General features: G+C 42.1%; 1 protein-coding gene across 15 annotated transcripts; it reads left to right on the top strand.

Annotated features, from left to right (window-relative positions):
• The first annotated feature begins 186 nt into the window (after nucleotides 1-186).
• Nucleotides 187-22,348, top strand: pcm1 (pericentriolar material 1). Of its 15 annotated transcripts, none has more exons than XM_028976701.1 (40): nucleotides 187-381; nucleotides 1,977-2,094; nucleotides 2,464-2,709; nucleotides 4,581-4,874; nucleotides 5,228-5,398; nucleotides 6,212-6,331; nucleotides 7,506-7,683; nucleotides 7,800-7,909; nucleotides 8,339-8,582; nucleotides 9,234-9,390; nucleotides 9,551-9,745; nucleotides 10,037-10,194; nucleotides 10,370-10,611; nucleotides 10,719-10,837; nucleotides 10,931-11,060; nucleotides 11,256-11,411; nucleotides 11,500-11,672; nucleotides 12,076-12,255; nucleotides 12,398-12,578; nucleotides 12,757-12,902; nucleotides 13,292-13,464; nucleotides 13,722-13,908; nucleotides 14,486-14,829; nucleotides 15,001-15,177; nucleotides 15,701-15,757; nucleotides 17,053-17,225; nucleotides 17,727-17,858; nucleotides 17,947-18,079; nucleotides 18,255-18,431; nucleotides 18,579-18,676; nucleotides 18,767-18,901; nucleotides 19,033-19,233; nucleotides 19,313-19,372; nucleotides 19,450-19,621; nucleotides 19,755-19,906; nucleotides 19,994-20,075; nucleotides 20,530-20,690; nucleotides 20,836-20,928; nucleotides 21,102-21,225; nucleotides 21,611-22,348. In XM_028976701.1, the coding sequence occupies exons 2-40, from the start codon at nucleotides 1,993-1,995 to the stop codon at nucleotides 21,634-21,636; spliced, it is 6,159 nt and encodes a 2,052-aa protein (XP_028832534.1). In that variant the 5' UTR covers nucleotides 187-381; nucleotides 1,977-1,992; the 3' UTR covers nucleotides 21,637-22,348. The 15 variants fall into 15 exon arrangements, with proteins under 15 accessions (XP_028832534.1, XP_028832525.1, XP_028832535.1 ...); XM_028976692.1 differs by having other exon boundaries at nucleotides 6,128-6,331; nucleotides 7,761-7,909; XM_028976702.1 differs by lacking the exon at nucleotides 6,212-6,331 and having other exon boundaries at nucleotides 13,755-13,908.
• The last annotated feature ends 152 nt before the right edge of the window (nucleotides 22,349-22,500 follow it).

Raw genomic sequence — 22,500 nt, 5'->3', positions numbered from 1 at the left:
CACTTAACCCTAAGTTGCTCCAGGGAGACTGTCATGTGTAACTACTGATTGTAAGTCGCTCTGGATAAGGGCGTCTGATAAATGCTGTAAATGTAAATGTAAATGTGTGTGTGTGTGAGTGTGTTCTCTGTGTGTGTGTGTGTGTGTGTCTGTGTCTGTGTGTGGGCTTAAGGCACATTATCGATGCGCGTGATTGGCTGACGCCGCACAGGGAAAGATGGCCGCCTCGTCCTGAAACTGGGATCCTTCGGCCTCTTTGGGAATACCATTTGTGGCGGATCTGTTGCGGAAATCCGAATTCTTGTACCATACACACTTGGTGTAGACAATGTCCTAGAACGAAGGCTCGAGCGCGTCAAGGATTTGTTAAGGACAACCGAGGTAACGTTGAAATTCCCGTTTAGCCGAAGCTGTTAGCACAGCAAGCGCGCAGTGTTTTCAGTCAGTGACCAGTAGCGCAGTGGTTGCCATTCACGAGTTTCACTGCTCGTTGTTTTAAAAGCAAGTTTTTGAGGGTCAGCTCAACGACGAGAGTAGGCTTCTTACTCCTTATAAAAATACTTTCTTTTGACAATGACATTATGTAGAGACAGTAACAACGCGTAGTCCAAACCGCAAACTATTCTGTCCTTGTTTGCAGGTTCTAAGAAAACAGTTCCTAGATGTTAAACGAATGCACAGTGTAAATGGCAAATTTCGTTTGCCATTAAAACGTCTGAATGCTGTCACCACAGAGTGTACGATATAAAGAGTGGCCTTGCACAGCCAACGCGTAGGTTTGCGTTTTGTGACTGGAAATTGCGCTCGAATCTGGCAACCGAGTAACAAGAGTCTGTGAGACGGTAAAGTAGGCTAACGCTAGCTGTAGCCGCATGGTCATTTGACAGCTTGCGTATAGTCTCTCCATCATCGTATTGAATGAAAACAGCATTTTACTGGTTTACCGGGAGTTATTATTCATTTGCTTTGTCCTCACGTCGTGGACTTTATCCAACGTCAGCTAACTGCTTGGGTATTTATCTGTGACTCCTGCAACCGAAGCTAATACTCAACATACAAACTTCATTTTGGTGATGTACGTAAAATTTGTTTTTAAACGCGAGTTTTATAATCGGGGCTTTGTCCCTTGCGACTCCCAGTTAGCTGACTGGGGCTGCCGACTGGCTCCATGAGTAGATGGGCTACAGATTATAATCTTTTTTTTTTTTTATTATATGTGATTTATGATGTTGTTGAATAGCATGTGCTTTTAGACCTTGGGATGAATTGTCTTTTTTTCTTCTTTTTTTTTTTTTTTAGTGGCGGCAGTAGCTTAACCGGTAAAATGATGAACTCTGAGTGCTCATTTTTTCCCGGGGAAATGAGAAGTTTTGCAGGCCGTGGGGTTACCATGGTGACGGGAACCTGATCGACGTTTTTCTTTACTTTGTTGATCGGTTTTGCGACCAACTACAGTGCTGGTCCTATTGTTCTTTGGAAATCCGTGGCTGGCCGTTTTGGTTGCCAACCTGGCGACCAGTCTGGGGGAAAAGGCGCGTTGTGTCGATTAATTCCCGGGAAAGCGAGCGGCAAGGACGCGGCGGTTCCAAACCCTCCCGTCGAACAAAGACTTCAAGACGCTGCTGTTACTCCGTCGGTTACGTACCGAACTGGCCGGAGTTTCTAAGACGCGTTGATTTAGCGTTTAACTTCGCTGTATTTTCAGATGGTAACGCAACGGTCGCTATTAATTATTTAGATTCACTCTGCAGCCATTTTCTCATTGTGTCCTGTTAATCCACAGTATTCCTAGGTGTTTTTGCATCCAGTACTAGTCGGCAGTGTAGTTAGTGACGGTAACTCGGCTTCTGAAAGGGCTTCAGGAAAAGCTTATCTAGACAGATGTTTGCTCAATGTGTGACATGGGGGCCAGTCTTATGCATGTGCCGATGTAAACTTTTTTTGGTCGTTACTGACTGACGCCTTGTTCTTAGCAGGTGCTGAGCTGTCAGGATGGCGACTGGTGGAGCTTCATTTGATGAAGGTGCTGCTGAGCAAGAGCTACACAACTGGACCATAAGCAATGGGAGTTTAGATGACCGACTCAACAATATGGTATTGTGGCAGTTTTGAATAGGATCAAATGGCTAGATGTTAGTAAGAAATCTTAGTCATATGAATTTTGATGCCGGTTGTTTGTATAAAATGTTTTATTATGGTGATAAAATGTACCCAATAAGGGTAGTAGCCTAGTGGGTAACACACTCGCCTATGAACCAGAAGACCCGGGTTCGAATCCCACTTACGACCATTGTGTCCCTGAGCAAGACACTTAACCCTAAATTGCTCCAGGGGGACTGTCCCCTGTAACTACTGATTGTAAGTCGCTCTGGATAAGGGTGTCTTATAAATAATGTAAATGTAAATGTATGTAAATGCAATAATTATGGCATTCACGGTACATTCAGTTGTGTTTTATTGCAGGACTGGGGTGTCCAACAGAAAAAAGCAAACCGTTCCTCAGAGAAGAATAAGAAGAAATTCTCACCTGTGTCTGGGAGCCGGTTGACCAATGACATCTCTCCAGAATCCACTCCAGGAGCTGGGCGGAGGCGCATCCGGACCCCTCATTCATTTCCCCATGTGAAATATGCCACTCAGATGTCTGTGCCTGACCAAACTGAGCTCGAGAGGCTTAGGCAAAGGATCAATTTCACAGACTTGGATGAGGTGGGTTCTACTCTAAGAAATGTTTGTTAAAGTGCCCAAAGACCTGTTATGAGTTTTTTTTTTTTTTGTCAAATAGGAATGTGATGAGATGAGATCTTGCACCAACAGATGTTGCAATATTAAAATGTGATGTTAGTTCTTGTCAGGTGTGAGAGTGTCACAAAGAAGTTAAATTTACTCTGTTCCATTTACTTGAGGAGCTTTTTACCTTCTAAGATTAGGTTTACTACACAATAATTTTTACTTTTGTGTTAAGAAACTCTGCTCTAAGTTCACTACATTGGGCAATACTCAATGCTTTACTTTTTTTATATGCTGCCAGTAGAACAAATGACTGTTGCACCATTCAGATGTAGCGACAATTATCACATGACACTGTTTAACCAGACGTAGACATTTAACAGACCTAGCAATGCAGTCACATGACCACTCACAAACTGAGGTGACAGAGAGGCACAAAACTCATCACCCGGAACGAAAAATGGCAGATGCGACTGTCTACAGTGAAAGTGAAGTGATTGTCATTGTGAAACACTGCAGCATAGCACACGGTGACACAACGAAATCATCCTTACTGAGCAGTGGGCAGCCATGACAGGCGCCTGGGGAGCAGTGTTTAAGGAAGGCAACCACTGCCCCAGTCCTCAAACCATTATCCCAGTTTTTCATATAGACTCTAAGCGTTTGTAAATATTTTTTAGACCACTATACATTTTCTGCAGAGGAAGGAATAGCGTTATCATTTAGCTATTTTGTTTAATAACGCCTATAATTAGCATGTATAGGATGGTTTGTATGCTCAGATTTATTCCATGAGTTACTCCAAATTGTGCTTCAATAAGTTATAGGATATAACAGAATTAGCACATTTATAATTTTTCTGTCTGAATACGGGGTTTCTAAAAAATGGGATATTCCATCCAACCATTACTCAGTACTTGAGTAGTAATACACTAAATACTTTTGTAATCTAACTTGAGTAATATTTTGGATGAGTACTTTTTACTTGAGTATTATTATTTTGGAGTAACATTACTCATACTTGAGTAAATCTTTTGGCTTCTCTACTCACCTCATCTCATAAAGCAGCATCCAACAGCAGTCAGTATGACGTCTGAAAAGCATACAAGATGTCCACTCCCCACCACTTTTAAATAATTTGGGTTGCATCCATTTGGCTACTCAATAGAAATAATAAATAGTTTTTGGTAAACAATGACTTTCACTTCAGAGGAGAGTTACAAATTATGTCTCGCTCCCCTTTCACTCATTAACATCTTACCAGAAAGGGTGGTAGTAGCCTAGTTGGTAACACGGTCGCCTATGAACCAGAAGACCCAGGTTCAAATCCCACTTACTACCATTGTGTCCCTGAGCAAGACACTTAACCCTAAGTTGCTCCAGGGGGGGACTGTCCCTGTAACTACTGATTGTAAGTCACTCTGGATAAGGACATCTTGATAAATGCTTTAAATGTATCTAGACATACCTGCCCCAGCAGTTTCCGCATCATGGTGGTCATGAACACTTAGAAGGAGACAAAAGGCAAAGGCTGTTCAGACCTTTAAAGTGAGATTCAGAGCTGTAGTAAAAGTTCACCTCACACAATCAATAGTGATTAATAGTAAATAAACTTGCCTACTTGCCTTTACACAGGGACAAACATTGCCAAATGTCACTGATCCAATATTGTGTATAGTCTCATGAGCAGAGCTGTGTGTCTTGTCACACCCCTTAGTCAGAAGTGGATGAAATGACCTGATGTTTTTAATGTTGTGGTTGATAGCCACTCAGCAATATTTTTAAGCTTAATTGTAATGGGTCATTGTTGGTTGACTCCTTTTTCATATGTGCTTTTAAACCCTGTACAGAGAAGCATCGGAAGTGACTCTCAAGGCCGCGTCACTGCAGCCAACAACCAGAGGCAGCTGTCTGAGAACAAAAAGCCCTTTAATGTCTTACCTTTACATGTCAACACTAACAAAAGCAAGGATATGCATATCAGTTCTGCTGCCTCTACCCCTGCGGCAAAGGATCCTAAGAAACAGGGCCCGGGGAAGGACATCTTTGCCCCTGGTATTCTATCTGGCAAAGGAGAGGGGGCAGCAGACAGAGGTGCCCATGTGGATGAAGGCCAGAGACAGACCACAATTGACAGCAGCCAGGTATTTATTTCTTTAGGCAATATGTACCCTTTTATAAGACAAATTAAGCCACAAAAAACAGTTTTGATTATTTCATTGCTTTCTGCTTTTATTTTTAATTCACCGATCTGATGTTTATTGAAAAAGCATGTTAAAGCAATATTCTCTCTGGAAATTGGAGCGAGGCTCGAAAATTTCCAGTGAGGCAATGTCTCTGAATTTAGGGCATCTTAAAAATATGCCACCATGTGCACAGAGGGTGTTCAACGTGCAGCCCATCTGTACCTCACTCTCCCTCTGCCCTCCCCCTCTGTTTCACGCTGTCCTTTTCTGTTATCCTGTTGACATGGTTGCTGCTGGGTCTCTGACTTTAGGTTGTCAGTAAACTGGTTCAGATCCGGGAATACATTGGAAAAGCCAGTTCCATGAGGGATGACCTGGTGGAGAAGAATGACATTCCAGCTAATGTGGAACGTCTCTCCCACCTTATCGCTCACCTGAAGGAGCAAGAGAAATCCTACCTGAGGTTCCTGCAAAAGATGCTGGTAAGTTTTTCCCCTTCTCTCTATCAGTAAATCTGAGTTCATGTATATCCATTACAAGGTAATTCTTATGAACAATGGGCTTTAAATGATTACACTAGTTGTTCAGTAGTAGTCTCTACTTGCTTGCATTTGCCAATTTTGTCATTGCTATAATAATCTTGGCACCCAGTGGACAATGCAGATGCTTTTTGTGTAGTGTTAATACACTGCATTTGTGAACTGTGTGTCCACGGTATTGTGCAGTGTTCTAGCTCGGATTTTTGTCACTGTGATGACCAAATTGCAAAACAACTGCTAATCTCGTGGAACAGGTTTCTGTGTTGCTGTAATCTCAAGAACAAAGGTTCCTCTTTGGGCAGAAGCGTTATTCTCCTTGTTAATTATGTTTTAATTGCTGAACGGAAATGGGGTTTGCCCTTTGAAGAGTTTGGGTGATGTAGCTGGTGTTGCTCCTTAAATGTGTTGGGGGATATCTAGGGCAGAATGTTTCCTGGTGCTGTAGCTCTTTGCCTGGCTATACATAGCTGCTGTAGCTGCTGTATTAATCATGTATTACCTCAGTGATGGTGCTCCGACTGCCACAGAGGAGCTCGAACACCTTTTCACAACAGTTGTGTGGTTCGGGTTTTTGCTGTCCGCACTGCACCCTTTAAAAAAAATTATTTGTAGGCTTTCATCAGTTGCTCTGACCTCATTAGTGCAGTGGCAAGAGCTTTTTGTGTTTTTAAGATTTATCTCGAGTTTCCTCCACGCTGTGCCACGGTCCCAAGGATGGGACCACTGTCCTGGCTGACTCTCCTCACCCCTCTACAGGCGAGGGAGAATGAGGAGGACGAGGATGGGGGCACCATTGACTCGGCCGTGGGTTCGGGTTCAGTGGCTGAAAGCACCTCTCTGAATGTTGAGCCTTGCGCCGGAGTCTGCGATCGAACAGTGAGTAGCTTAGCCCCCAGCCATACCTTCTCTCTTAACCCTCAGAGGGAGGTTGCCTCATTATCGTTCCTCTTGTGTTTGCATGCTGGCATGCTGGAATCCCCCCCCCCAAGCATTTTTCCACTGCTGTTTTCAAACTGAAACAGGAATTATTGGAAATTATTGGAATTTGAATATGCTCACATTGCGACTACTTCATTTATTCGGTCCAATCTAGGATGATGCAGATAAACTATCGTGTGATGCTTAATTGTGCCTAGTCAGCAGCAAAGCTGAATTCAAATGTTGTTTGAGTTTATTTGCTCCTTACATGCTTGATTTCTGGGTCTGCGGTGTTTCTGAAAGTAAGTAATCAGGCCTGACTCCAGTGGAAACATGAGCATCATTAAGGAGTCCACAGTAAGTGGAGTGTTCAGTGAGGCTGAAACAGTTGGGCTCCATTTTTGTTTTCCATGGCTTTTCATGTTTTTGCTGCCCACACCATACCTGGCATTGCCATCAGATGACTCCACAGTCTTAGTGTAGATTTCAAATAAGTCAGTTTTGCATACCTACAGAGTGACTTGTACGTGTATGCCTTCCTGACCATTTTGTTCCTTTGTGGAACATAAACAGGCATTTACACTAGAGTTCTGTATGAGGTTCCATGATTCCTGAATTAGCTCTCTGTTTAGGGATGACTCCTTATGAATCTCTTGAAGACGTCGATTACAATGCTCTATTGCGCTCTTAGTTAATTGAACTGTTCTATTCTGTTACTCATCCACTGTCAGTCACTACAGATTCATGCCCACAAAATTAATTTAATGTCTCATTTAGTTGTAGTGCTGACAGGCACCTTCCGACGTGCTGTGCCTTTTCCTTTCTGATTACAGATTCCAGTCACTTGCAAATTGCATTTCATATGAACATGCTTTGTAAGAACTTCAACCCTTATACAAATTACCAGTGTATTCAATTCCAAATTTTAATAAATAGCAGAGGGTGTGGAGATTTCATCTGTTTGAATTACAATGGGTTTTTACAGCATCCATGCTTAAAGGTTCTTGATGTTCCTGATGTTTTTATGAAATATTTGCTGCACTGACACAGGAACATAGCAACATGAACACTGTACGTTCAAGGCGTCTATATTCCATAGAAAGATTCATTGCTGTATACCCTGTTTTTTCAGGGCAGGAGTGTTCGTGGAGAGCAGAAGGAGGAATTGGAGAACCTGAGAAAGCAGCATGATCTGCTGAGGAAGATGCTTTCACAGCAAGAGCAGCTGAGAGCACTGCAAGGCCGCCAGGCTGCTCTTTTGGCCATGCAGCAGAGTGCAGAGCATGCCATACAGGTCATGGATGAGACAGGTGAGGACGGGACTGAGCTAATAAGCAATTAAGACATATGAGTGTGAATATTGTTAAAGCGTTTTTTCCTCATATAGATTCCCTTCAAGTTTCATTTACATCTGCAATTCCATCAGTTGTGACCGAGACCACGGGCAGCGTGTCTGGAATCAGTATCACTTCTGAACTGAATGACGAGCTGAATGACCTTATCCAGCGTTTTCACAATCAGCTTCATGATTCTCAGGTGACCAAACATGCATGTCTGCACACAGTCACCACAAATGAAAGTGAGCTGCAAATGTTAACTTTCTGATACAAAAATAAGGACTTATATTTTAATTTTAGGGTGGCAGCCTTGCTTGATTAATAAAGAACATAAGCTAACTATGTTCTGTATGTCTTTGTTCATTGTTAATTGAGTGAAAGTGATTAGTTGCCATATGTGAGACACCACTGCACAGCACCCGGTGCACACAGTGAAATGTGATCTGTGCATTTATCCCTCCCCTGAGGGAGCATTGGACAGCCATAAAAGGCACCTGGGGAGCAGTGTGTGGGGACAGTGCTTTGCTCAGTGGCACCTTACCCGTTAGGCCAACCACTGTCCCGGAAGAAATATATCATGCAGCACTATAATCTAATGTCATTGTGTTCTATTCCATGTCTTCTCCAGACAAAAGCAGTACCAGATAACAGACAGCAGGCTGAGAGCCTCTCCCTGTCTAGGGAGGTGTGCCGGGCTAGAGTGCCTCTGCATCCCCTGACCCATCCACCTGCTCCTCACACCCCTTCAGGAGCCACCTCTGCAGCTGGTGCCAAGCTCACCAAGCTTCAGGAGCTTCAGGACAAGAAACAGACCATGGACAAGATTTTGCAGGAACTGCACTCCCTCAGGGACCAGACCCTCAATAACAAATGTAAGCACTGGCTGAAAACTGGCATTCGCACACCAACGCAATGTATATGTTCCGCACAAACTCCACGCAGTTCAGCAAACTCTTGGTCATTCAAGCAAATGAGCTACTTCAAAATGTTACTAATAACATAGTTCCAGTTTATAATGCAGATGGGCACAACTTTTTTAAAAATTCCAGGTCTCTCCAATGTTTATTTATTGATTTAATATGTAAAGCGCATTTATTTTACTAATGTAATGTTGTAGAAGTAGTTCTTTGCATGAAATGCAGATATTATTTACATGTAAAGGGTTTACAAAAGCAAGCAGATGTTGAACAGTGATTTAAATGTGATTTGTCACACTGCATTTGTTCTTTCCCCATCCACTCCATAAACGCACAGTTTTTTTATGAATTAAAATGGGGGTGAAAATGAATTTAGGAAAAAATAAAACTGATTTCATAGGACCCTATATAATTTAACCAATAGATAACCATGTAACTAGTTTGAGTGGCGCTCAGATTAATGCAAATTTCATGTAGCATCTTAAGATGTTTGGGCATAGATTTCCTCTGGTAATGTTTGTTTATTGTGTTGCAGTAGTAGCATCCGGAGTTTGAATCCATCCATATATTCGTGTGTGTGTCTAAGTTTCAGTTGCTCTTTTCAAGGTCAAGGCATGTCCTCTCAGCGTGGGCCTGCTGCAGTCATGTCATCTGAGCGTCCATCCATCCTGGGCCATGAGGCTAACTGGACCGTTGAATCCAGACAAGACTCTTACCACAGTGCAGAGCTTGAGGACAATAGCCACACTGGCGACAAACTCAGGTAGCATTTCACATACTTAAATTAAAATTAAACTCTAATTATGATATGGTATGGCAGAGCAGTATGGGCCATCAGAGCTTTACATTTAACATGAAATAATACCCATTGGGCTTTTCATTCTTGCTTAATTATGGCAATATTTTTGACACATCATGGACAGGAAGCTGAAGGAGGTGCACAAGCGCCTAAACGAGTTGCGGGAGCTGGTGCAGTACTACGAGCAGACATCAGACATGATGGTTGATACAGTCAATGAGAATGTGAAGGACGATGAGGAAGAAACCGAGGACGGGTCACTGTTTGAGGCAATGTTTGATTCTGAGCAAGAAAATAGAGAGCCAGTCACCAATATCAGGTACCCGACAGTGAAAATGCTGATTTAGTTTAATGTTATTACAGCGCATTACATGCTGTTTACATTTACACATTACATTTATGGCATTTAGCAAATGCCCTTATCCAGAGCAATTTAGTTACAGAGTCAGTCCCTCTGGAGCAACTCTGGGTTAAGTGTCTTACTCATTGACACAATGTTTGTATGTAGGGTTTGAACCTGTGATTTTGCTGTATTCTGGGTCATAGGGGAGTGCGTTACCCACTGGGCTACTACCAATTTACTTAAAAGATACGGGTGTTTTGTCTGCAGAAACCCAAATGCCTCTGGTAACTGGATGGATATGAATAGCCTGACCAATGCACGGAGCAGCAGCTGCATCAACAACAGAGAGGGCAGACTAAACACAGAGTGTGAGATCAACAATCGTTCTGCAGCCAACCTCCGCAGCCTCAACATTCCTGCCATCGGTAATACTACCAGAGACACCATCTTTCCTTTAATTTACTGTTTATTTTGTATTTTTGATGAAAAGCATTGTTATGGATGTACCCAGATGATCAGTTACACAGAGAATACCTGAATACTACTTCAACTATTAATACTAATGTAATATTAACACCAACTAACATGTTTTTCTTCTAGAATGCCAGTATAACCAGGACAGTCCTTACAACCAGACCAAAGATGACAGTGATGAAGATGATGAGGATGATGCTCTAGATGAAGGCGGAGTTCACAATGGTGGCAGAGATAGTGATTGCTCAGAATCCAGCCATCAGAGCAGCCTTGGTCATGGCAATGCAGATTTTGCTCAGAAGGTCCATCGTCTCCAGACTGCCAAGCAGAAACTGTGGCAACTCCAGGAGCTAGTTGCTATGGTGCAGGTAGCTGAATTGCAAACATTGGTTTTAATCTTTTGAGAGAGTTTGCATCTTATGCACATTAAACATTCTAGTTTACATGATTAACTTTATTATTATTTGACCCCTAGAGTGATGACACAGATGGGACAACTGCTAATGAAGATGATGGTCTCCACCAGCAGCCCAACAATACTAGAACACCAGCACCTAGAGCCCAAAGTGACTTGTCCCTCTCTGACAAGGCTAGGTAGATAAAATGTTTAATTTCATTTTAACCCCTTTTTTTTGTTTTTAGTGTTTGTTCATAGCCATTCAATGACCATTGTGTGTTTGTATGCAGAGAGAAATTGTATGAGGAAAAGCTGAAGCAGCAGCATCAGGAACTGAAGCAGCTTCATGAGGAACGCCAGCGTCTCATGGTAATTCAGGACAAGATACAGGACCTACAGTGGGCCTGCCCAGACTTGCAGGTACTAGACTTATCTTTTTCCCCTTTCTTTCTCTGAATGTCCTGGGTTCTATGTCAAGGTTTGTTTTTACATTGGGGTTACTAAGTGTAATGTTTCTCTAGTGGGACTTCCAGTCATGCAAAATTCTATTCAGGTTTTTGTGTCCGTGCACTCTTAATCTTTATCTCATCTCTGCTTCACATCTGTTTCTTGCAGTCCTCAGTTTCCAGCTCTGTGAGTAATCCAGTTCAAAGGAAGCTTCCAGCTGCTGCCTCCAATCCTGCCACTGGCCCATCCACCTCAGCTAAGGCCAACAAAGCTGCTCTGAAACCAACTGCTGAGGCTGGTACCACCTCAGTTCCTGATGATGAGGTGTGTGTAAGGGGAAAACTTGATATTGCAGAGATCTGTGTAAGCTTGCTGAATTTGAGTTCATTTGTTATTGTGTGTTCCGCTTCAGTTGTGGAATGAGATGCGTAGGCACCAGATAGTGCGTGAGGAACTGCGCCAAAGGAGGAAGCAACTGGAGAGCCTAATGGCTGAACAACAGAGACGCACTGTGCTCTCTGATGCCCCCTGCAGGAAGGAAGTTCTGGATTCACATGTCTCCCACTCCCTTAGTCGAGATGAGAGGTTAGTCTCTTAGGTGTCAAAAATATGTTCCAAACTCAAAATATTCTTACTGGGGCCAGTGGTGGCCTAGCGGTTAAGGAAGTGGCCCCATAATCAGAAGGTTGCCATTTCAAATCCCGATCTGCCAAGGTGCCACTGAGGTGCCACTAAGCAAAGTACTGTCATGGCTGCCCACTGCTCCCTAAGGGTGATTGTTAAAAGCAGAGGACCCATTTCGTTGTGTGCACTGTGTGCTGTGCTGCAGTGTTTCACAATGACAATCACTTCACTTTCACTTCATATGGCTGGCCAGATGTTATCTATATATAATTACCTGTTTTGGCAGAAAATAAATATATGCGTATGTGTGTGTTGATGCAGTCATTTATTTGTGCATGCACCCTTTTAATCCTTTACTTTACAGGACCATGGCTACATGGGGAGGGTCCACCCCCTGCCACCTGGATGAGGATGAGGACGAGGACGGATACCCCTCAGAGGAAGCAGCTGAAGACGATTCAGGTGAAGAATCAAGTTCTACTGATGAGCTCCATGCCTACTCCAACCGAAAACAGTGCTCCCATAACAGGAAGACCAGAGCCAGGTTAGTGCTGCTGCAGTGCACAGTAAACTGTGTGAAATCTGTTGCACAGTTCAATGGGGATTAGTGTTCCACTGAATTGGGATTCTGTTGCTTAGAGCTAAATGAATTACTCTTTGTCTTGTCTTGTTTTTGGCGTGAGTAGCAGCAAGCCCAAACAGCAACCGCAGCAGCCTGGCAGTGGCAGGCGGCAGGAGAACCTGCGCTGGGCAGCTGATCTTTCCTTTTCTGAAGGAAACCACCAATGGCAGGAGCAAGTTAGTCAGTTGCAAAATCAACTGGATTTTAGCACCAGCATGTGCCAGACACTCATGCAGGACCAACAAGTGAGTAAACGGTCACTCATGTCTCGACTGTTCCACTGCCCTGATGAAGGACAAAATTAAGCAGAAGTTAGAGCTGCATGTTTTTTTGCATAGGGTCCAACAGTCCATATTGTTTGAACCCCTCTCCATGTAACATTATCAACAACAGCTGTTCTAACGTTTCTACATTCCTCCACAGACTCTGTCCTACATGCTGCAAACACTGCTCACAGGGCCGTATAATGTGTTGCCCAGTAACCTGGGATCCCCTCAGGTCCAACTTCTCATGCACCAGGTTAACCAGTGCTACACTCAGCTTGCCTGGCAGCAGAACAATGTCCAAAGGTGAAATAAGTTGCCAATACAAACAACTATATACTGCTTTTTTGGGAACAGTAATGAGATCCATTCACATAGAGACTATAATCGAGCTGATGTCTAAACAATCAACATTAACCTACATTCCAACACTTACAAAAAAAAAAAAGCTATTTTCTAAACAATAATTTATCCCTTGCCTTTCCCTATACTTGTATTTCTAAAATGATACAGTTGTTAGTAGCTCAAAACCATACACTGATCATTGAGATCTTCCTTGTAAACAATGACTGGACATTTGGACAGGATTGCAGTGTGCACAGATCGCCAGTCAGTTTTATTTCAAAGTCAGATAAAGAAACTATAAATGTCAGAAATATTTATTAGTTTTTTTGTCATGGTTTTCTGTGTTGTAGGTTGAAGCAGGCTCTGAATGAGCTGCTTCGTCAGCAGCAGTCACAGCATCAAGGTTCAGTGCGTGACTCAAGCACGTGCCCTGTCTCACCGTCTGTGTTCCTGCCTTGTGCTCTGCCACCGGCCACTGCCCTAAACATACCTGGGCTCACTTCATATTCTCCTGTGGCCCCTGGTAGGCTTCATTACATAGATGGGTACAGATACAGACTCGCATAGACATTTCAGAACTGGGTTGTGAAACCTGACCCCATTTTGTAACCATGGCAACAGTGTGCTGATTGGAGCACACTGTCTGTGTGGAGGTCATATTGACCCATATAATCATGACAATTTACATTTTTTTTAATTCCTTTTTCATGAGTTTAAAATGAATTTAACAGTATTTTTTTTTGTTTTTTGAACCCTTCCCTTTGTTTTCACTTTGTGCAGGGTTACATATTGGTCCTTTTTTCCCCTCCACAGCAAGAGAATTCCCACAGAGCTCTGCAGCTCAGATCAGCCCCAAACAACAACCACAACAGCAGCAGCAGCCAGATCCAAATGCCTCGATCAAAACAGAGTACATGAGCTTCCCCCCACCTCTGCAGAGATCTCCTCTGAACACTACAGACCAGCGGTACTGTCTACACATGTCTGTTTTTCTGTGGAAATATTTGAAAAGCATTACATTGTGTAAACTACATAAATAACTATCTATTGAAAGTTTGTTGTTACCTGCTTTTTAATTGTTTAATTATTAATATTTTATTTGAGAGTAGAATGGCCAAACTGAACTAATGTAAACTTGTGGAATTAGCAGAAGAGGACTTTTTGGACTTTGTGCTTTTTTTTTTAGTGTGTTTGGACCACAAAAAGACAATGAAGTGGTCAGGAGTTTATTTGGGTCAGTGGTGGCCTAGCGGTTAAGGAAGCGGCCCCGTAATCAGAAGGTTGCCGGTTCAAATTCCGATCCGCCAAGGTGCCACTGAGGTGCCACTGAGCAAAGTACCGTCCCCACACACTGCTCCCCGGGCGCCTGTCATGGCTGCCCACTGTTCACTCAGGGTGATGGGTTAAATGCAGAGGACAAATATCACTGTGTGCACCGTATGCTGTGCTGCTGTGTATCACATGTGACAATCACTTCACTAAAAAAAAAAAAAAAAGAATTGGTATGTGTTAAGTCACTTTGTACTTCCTTTTTCCTCCCTCAGGCTTACGACTCCGGCCAATTCTGTGCCTGATCCTCAGAATTCCAGCTGGTTGAGCTCTTCCCACATTAACCAGAGCTTCCCAGTCCCTGTTGATCAATCAGCGTCTCTACAACAGCACTCCCCCTCATCCTCCCACCTACCCAGAGACCCTCGTGCTCGTTCATTCCATAAAGGCTCCCAAGAGTCTTTGAGTAGCATACCAGATCCATCAGACCCCACTATAGTCACCAAGACCTATCAAGCTGGAAGGAAGGCTTCAGCCCAGGCCAGCCTGGCCTCCAGAGACAAGACCCCTGTTTCCAAGAACAGGAAGAGGAAGACCAAGGCCTATGGCAAAAATACAGGTAGGTTGAAGGATTTGAAACCAGAATTGTCAAGGAAATCAATCCCACATCTGATAATAAGGTTATCATTGATTTGTTTCCATGAGATGGTGTTTTAAATTCTTTTAGGTAAAGTTTGGCTTGATTTAGTAAATGAGAATGGCATGAATTGTTACTCCTCTCCTATCTTAGTGCATGTAGTTGTAGAGAGTGACAGTGCATCCAGCTCTGCAAACTATACCCGGGAAAAGGAGAGAGGCTCAGCATTGCTGAAGCCACAGGACCATAACCAGAAATTGCTGGACAAACTCACTCAAGAGAAACTTGACAGCAAAACCAGGAACAGCAAGCCAAGTGATGCTTCAACAGGTCAGCAAGAATGTCCTTATTCATCAAAGTGTGAAATTCAACGTTAGCTTTTCAGATGGTCTATTACGATCATTTTCTGATCATATCTTACTTTACGGTGTAGAATTCACTGCAAAATCTAAAAAAATTAACCAAAATGTGTATTTCTTCCCCAATCTGAAATACATTTTCAAACCCTGTTTACACTTTAGCCACCTATTTATCATTTCCTCCAGTGCTCCAGCAATTTAAATGAATTTCTCAGTGTGCCTCAGTATGATTACTAAATTTAATTTATGATGTGTGGTTTTACATGTGAGAACAATAAAGTTTTGAAAATCAGAATTTTGACCTCACTGAGATTATCATAATTAAACTATTGCTCCTGTGGAATTTTATTATATATATATATATATAATTTTTACTTAACAGTAATTTAGTAATGACCAGTGCATGTACATCCATCTATTAATTTTAATATGCCTATCTTCATTTGCGCTTTGTCATCACATGTTTTTGTTGATATTTGTGGGTTTTGTCACAGCATATGCTTGGAGAACACCATTCCTCTCTAACAGAATTGCATGCACTGAAGCGCAAGGTAACTGCATCCCTGCACTTTGCATGTCACCCATCTGCTAACCAACTCACAATCCTCTCCTTTATTTACTTGGTTCAGTTGTTTTTCATGTACTTTTTGTGTTTATTTCTGAATCTAGTTTCACGTTGATCTTAGAAGGTTGCCTATCTAGTGATCTAGTGAAAGATCACCTGACATGACAATTTTACTGTGATATTATTTTACATTTATACGAGTTCCTCTATCCTGTCTATAGTCGTGCAGTGGCTAGAAAAGGTGATAGATGTAAAGAGGGCTTTGGTCATTTGTTTCAATTTCAAAGAACTTTATTGGTCCCCGAGGGGCAATTTAGAAGGCACAGTGGAGCAGCTCACATATAGCACTTGTTACACTTGACACAACACATGACGCACAATAAAAAAAATACTATAAATAACTGTACATAACAGGATCAGTAAGGTGCATCATTTAAAAAGTGTGTGATATGGTATTGGTTGTTTTCTGGGGATGTCCTGAGTTCAATAGGAGAACAACTTTAGGAACAAAGGTGACCTTCCTCCTCTGTCCTGCAGCCAGGGCATCACAGCCAGCATCTGAGGGGGAGCCACGCAAAGGCAGAGTTCAGAGGGTGTGAAGGATCTCTAATGCTCTTGAGTCCCAGCCTGCATGTCTGCTGGTCACAGATGTGTGATAAGGGTCTCATAGGCAGTCAAATAATCTTCTCTGTTCAAAGAGCTACAGCTCAGATGGCCGTATCTGGAATTTTGCCCCTTATAATGTCATATGGGGAAATGTTACCTCCCCTCTCTCATGCTTTGCTCGTCCCTTAAAAAATTAGCTCCACCGACCATCGTGGCTTAACTGCTTGCTCAGTTATTTTTTTGGAAAAACACCAACATTACGTCCTGTCTAGACCAAAGATTGTTGTTTGTGAATGGTGTTGATGACGCCATGTCCATGAATGCCCCCTAAACTTCGGTAGGCTGCTCTCCTCCTCGTCCCACCTCTTTCATACTCTACAGACACAAAAACAGCACGTCCTGGGAAAATCTCCCAGTGTTTTGTGACCCGTCTGTACTGGAACTAGCATTACCATTTTCAGTCATTTCAGCAGGTCCATACTGCAGACTAGGAACATCCAACAAGAGCTGCAGTTTTGCAGTTCACAATTTAAAGAGATAATCGGTATCAGTCTAATTATGTATTTCAGCCCTGCTGCATTAGAATTTTGTTTATTAGGACTTTAAGAAATAGAATGTGTCTTAGTAAAGGTCAAATCTGGTCAATAATTTAACTGCTTATTCATAACTTTTCAGATGCCAGTAGTGATTTCTCCCTGTTTGAGGCTCTGAGGGAAACCATCTACTCTGAGGTGGCTACTCTTATCTCTCAAAATGAATCACGGCCGCATTTTCTAATAGAGCTCTTCCATGAGCTGCAGCTGCTCAACACAGACTATCTGCGCCAGAGGGCCCTCTACTCACTGCAGGTACCCCGCCCACTGAAGATGACTTTGCATGGTGAAATATTGCTGCAGCTTATTAGACAGATGCTGTTTTTTTTTCATCCCAAAGGGAATGTAGTTGTCCATTAGCTATATAGACAACACATGGTGTCCATAGTACAAACAAAACACATATACATTTACAGTATAGATAGGAGCTGTAGGAGTGGTGTGGGGAAAATGCAGAAAGGTACAATGGTATCCGTAGTGCAAAAAAAGTGTCCATGCCAGTCTGTTGCCTGTGCAAGATCTACAATCTTATTCAATAATTATTTTTCAACACTATATATTGATATTGAGGTATTGCATACTTAAGCTCATGCATTATGTAATGTGTAGCAATGTGCAGTGCATTGGATTTAGACAAGCAAAACCGGTCTGGCTTTTGTTTTGAACCAAATAGGCTTTTTAATAATTCATGCTTTGTATTTTTAATGCATTAAGTTGCTGCCTGACCTGTAATTTGTATTCCACGGTGTTCTTCAGGATATTGTGACTAAGCACCTCAGTGAAAAGAATGTGGTTGAAGATCAGACCTCCTCTTTGGGCCCTGCAGTGTGGGCGGCTGGCTCTCAGTCTGAGCTCACACCCAGTGAGAGCCTGACTACTAGTGATGCAGTAAGTATGTTTCCCAGGCATTTCGCTGGCTGGTTTAGTAAACTAATCAGATATTGTGAAATTGCTCATACGTGCTTGGGTTTTATAGGATACATCTGAGAAGAATCTGGGGAATAAACAGAACTCTCAGGACATCAGGCAAACTGAAGGAGACTCCATGGACAATGAAAGCTTTATGTCCATGTCCTCAAACCTGGAGCCTTTTGCTAGTGATGATTTAGGTAAAAAAACATGACCACAAGCTATCACAGCTAGACTCTTTTTCACAGATCAACGGATTCTTTTAAGCTTTTCCGTTTCATTCTGCTTTTTGCTTGCTCTCTCTCTCGTGTGTGTGTGTGTGTGTGTGTGTGTGTGTGTGTGTGTGTGTGTATTCATGCTTGTGGGTGGGTGCAGGCAACACAGTTATTCACTTAGATCAAGCCCTGGCCAGGATCAGGGAGTATGAGCGTATGAAGCTCAAGTCTGAGTTTAAGTACAAAAGCAACAAATCTGCTTCTGATGCTGCAGTTGCTTCTGCGTCTGAGGCCTCTAAACCTGAGCCATCTGCTACATGCGCTGGACAACTGGAAGGTATTCTTTCTTTTGCTTTTCTGCCTATCTCTGTGTTTTTAGCCTGCATTTTTTCCAGAATTCTGACTGCATAATTCTTATTTTGCTGATCAAATAAAGTAACTGATGTGCAGTTATTGTATTTGATTGTGTATGTTGTGTGATCAGGTCAGTCCTCTGCTCTAGTGCACTGCCCCCAGATTGACACCCAGCAGCTAGACAGACAGATCAAGGCGATCATGACTGAGGTCATCCCTTTTCTGAAGGTAAGACAGTTATTATTCATTTTAGTCTTTAACATGACATGACTTTAACATGACATGAGTTGAAGTAATGTTGAGACTTTCTGTTTTTAGGAACGCATGGATGAGATTTGTTCCCATCAGCTGCTGACATCTGTCCGGCGTATGGTGCTGACACTAACCCACCAGTATGATGAGAGCAAAGAGTTTGTGCGCTTCTTTCACAGGCAACTAGGAGGCATTTTACAGGTACAGCCCCATTTTGCCACTTCATGTGTATTTATAATGTTCTTGCCTTATAACTGTTTGATGAACGGAGGCTTCTTAGCTAGATCACATTCAAATATTTGCTGCTTTTCTCCTCTTATGCCTGGACTCAGGAATCTCTGTGTAAATTTGTGGGACAAACACTGCAGGACTGTGGAGAGGACCTGCTAGTGGAGATCTCGGAGACCCTTTTTAATGAGCTGGCCTTCTTCAGACTCATGCAGGACTTGGATGGCAGCAGCACAACTACACCCAAAACGTGTGGCAAAAAGAGCCACCAGTCAGCCATTGTCAAGCACAAGGATCAATTGGAAGTGAGAATATTTACTGCTGTTTGCTCATGATCAATTAAATGTAGTTGCGACATATAACCTTTACACAATGTCATTTTAGGGCAAGAAATCTGATGAAGGAGAGAAAGCAGTTTCACCAACCTGTTATGATGAAGATAAAGTATGTGAAATTGCAAAAAAAAATGTAAATGATTATCTAATATGCAAAATTAAACAATTAACATATTTTTGTATAAGGACCAAGATGAAACTGAACAAGATAGGGCCTCTCGATACCAAGAAAAAGAACTCCAAGAGGAGAAGAACGGGCATACCAGTGATGCTTCAGAGATTGAGGAAGGTGAAGGAGATGACTATGATTATGACGAGGAGGTGGAAGATGACAGACAGGGAGTTCCTCTATCCATAAGTGAGTTTCAGGCTTCGTCTTTATTATATTATGTATAATATGTGTTTTTGTTTTGCTTTTCTTGGATTTTTCTTACTCTGACTTGCTCAAGCATAATGTATCAGTATGTTATTAGTCTGCATTTGTGTGGTAGGCCTGTCTAAGGCAGAGACTCAGGCCTTGACTAACTATGGCAGTGGAGAAGATGAGAATGAGTTAGAGGAGATGGAGGAGTTTGAGGCTGGGCCAGTTGAAGTTCAAACCTCACTGCAAGCCAGCACTGACATAGTCAATGAGGACAAACAGGTGTGTGTCTTTTAATGTTGCATGAAAATCTTAATTTTTTGGGGTTTATTATTTAAAATAACCTGATATCTTTGGTTATTACCACAGTCTAATGGAGGTCTACAGAATGGCACCCAGGAAGATGACACAAGCTCCAAATCAGTCCAAGAAACCTCTGAAAGCAGTGATGGTGTGTTCTAATGTTTTTCAAAGTTCAAAGGGAAGTGATTGTCACATGTGATACACAGCAGCACAGCACACAGTGCACACAGTGAAATTTGTCCTCTGCATTTAACCCATCACCCTGAGTGAGCAGTGGGCAGCCATGACAGGCGCCCGGGGAGCAGTGTGTGGGGACGGTGCTTTGCTCAGTGGCACCTCAGTGGCACCTTGGCAGATCGGGATTCGAACTGGCTTCTGATTACAGGGCCGCTTCCTTAACCGCTAGGCCACCACGGTCCCAAAAACAGACACTTTTCGTCCCTGGGTGGGCATGAACCACCAACCTTTTGGTTAACAGCCAAACGCGCTAACCGATTGCGCCTGTGTTGGGTCATTTTGTGTATTGATTTTATTTCTAGTATAATAATTTTCACCGTATGTATTTTCACTGCATCTTTGCTGTGTTGCCTGTTGTTTTGCAGTGAAGGGAACTACATCTGTTTCAGTGGAGAAGGTGGACTCCCCTGATGGACTGTGTCAGGCAGGAGATGAGAAGGCAGAGGTACCTTGTGCCACTATGGGATCCCAGGGATCCAGTACAGGCAGCCCTGACACAGAGTCTCCGGTCATGGTTAATGCAGACGTAGGTCTCCAAAACCAACTTTTACATCTGAGTGTTTGAACTAATCTAAAGAGCACAATTTCCCCTCCTAATTTCTTAACATAATTGAGGTGTAACATAACAGTTGCTTACAAAGCACGTAAAGCAAGCATTTTACTTATCACAGGAAGTTTGCTCAGGCAACATAAGCCAGAAATCAGATGAGGAGGACTTCGTCAAAGTGGAAGACCTACCACTGCAGCTGACCGTGATGTGTGAGGTGAGTAGGCTTTGTGCCAACCGCAGTTAAGCTCAATGTACCAGTTATTGTAAGATTTGTTCATGCAGTAGTGGGTCAGTGACCCAGCTCAAAATTTGAATGCATTCAAACTATTTAAATGTGGACAACTTGTATGGTTTATTTTTGTGAACTGCACATTAAACTCATTGCAGGAGGAGTTGAGAAAAAGGATAACTGAGGAGCAAAAGAACAACAACCTATCTGCTGAGATCCTGAACGGAAACACTGAAAGCCTTACTGGACTAGTGGGCAATGCTCATACACTAAAGGAGCCTGGTAATCACACATTCATAAAATATTTTTTTCATTATTTCTATAATTCTATAGTCTTGGATAGCCATTTTTCCTTTACAATACAGTAATATACTGGTAAAAACCAACACAGGACCAAAATGTTGTACAGTGAAGAAGTTAAGAACAATAAATAAAAAGAACTAGCATGAAATAAAAACAAAATAACGCTCATGATGCACAAATAAAATATGCAAAATTAGAAAACATTAAGCATTATAAAATCACTAAAAATAATAAAAATTACTCCATTAATTGGTGAATTTGTAGTTGGAACCCCATTTAAAAATGTTATTTTGCGTGAATCTATTTTTACTTTTTTACATTTTTAATAATTCCAATAATAATTCTCTGTTTAAATATTTTACAGAAACGATTGGAGCCCAAAGTGCATGAAGATGGATTTTTTTTTTTTTTTTGCGGGCCAAGGGCCCTGTTCATATTAAATGGCATTGTTTGGCCATGCACCTTCACACTAATTACAAAAATGCTTTTTGCTTTAGGGGTTGGTTGGTTGGTTTTTAAGAACTTATAGATTACTTAGTTGAGTTTTTTTTATTCTTTTATTTTATTATAAGGTTCTAATGGAAACACAAAGCATAACTTCAGTTTAGACTTTAGAGTAAATGGTTTTATCCAGGAGGTTTTTACAAGATGGTACTGATATATGAGCCACTGTTACTGTCCATAGGTAAGTCTGTACCGTAACAGCGGTTTCCTCTTTTAATGGAAGATTCGGTTTTAGTTATGGCTTGGCCTTTTGTTTCTGTGCCTGGCTGCAGTGCCACCTACGGCTCCTGTTCCCTCCTGCACTTGAATTTTGATCTAATCAGCTAAAACTCTACATGGATTAGTTTAAATATTGTTTGGCCTCACGATTTTCTAGGCCTAGAATATGTTGGTAAAACTGGTTCCAATGCCTTGAATGTACCCATCTTCCTATACCCCAGGGAGCGATTTGGTTAACTCACTTTTTAAAATGTCTTCTCTAATTTTACTTGTAAGGCATGTTTGCCTTTTCAGTGCTTGGCTTTCTCATGCCATTCCTTTTTCCATGTATGTCAAATTTATGCTGAGTTTTTCAATAAAATCTATCCTTCCATTTTAATAGCACCTGTCTTCTTGTGAATGCTATGGTTTGACTTGAGTACAGACTGATGGAAAGATCTTCTTTTTGGAACGCTGAGAACGGATGGTCAGGATTCAAGTGTTCGATCTTGAATCCTGTTCCATCCTTTCTCCCAAATCAACACATTTCAT

Source organism: Denticeps clupeoides, chromosome 4 (genome assembly GCF_900700375.1).
Source record: "Denticeps clupeoides chromosome 4, fDenClu1.1, whole genome shotgun sequence".
Classification (NCBI taxonomy): Eukaryota; Metazoa; Chordata; class Actinopteri; order Clupeiformes; family Denticipitidae; genus Denticeps; species Denticeps clupeoides.
This window is presented reverse-complemented; position numbering and strand designations above follow the sequence as displayed.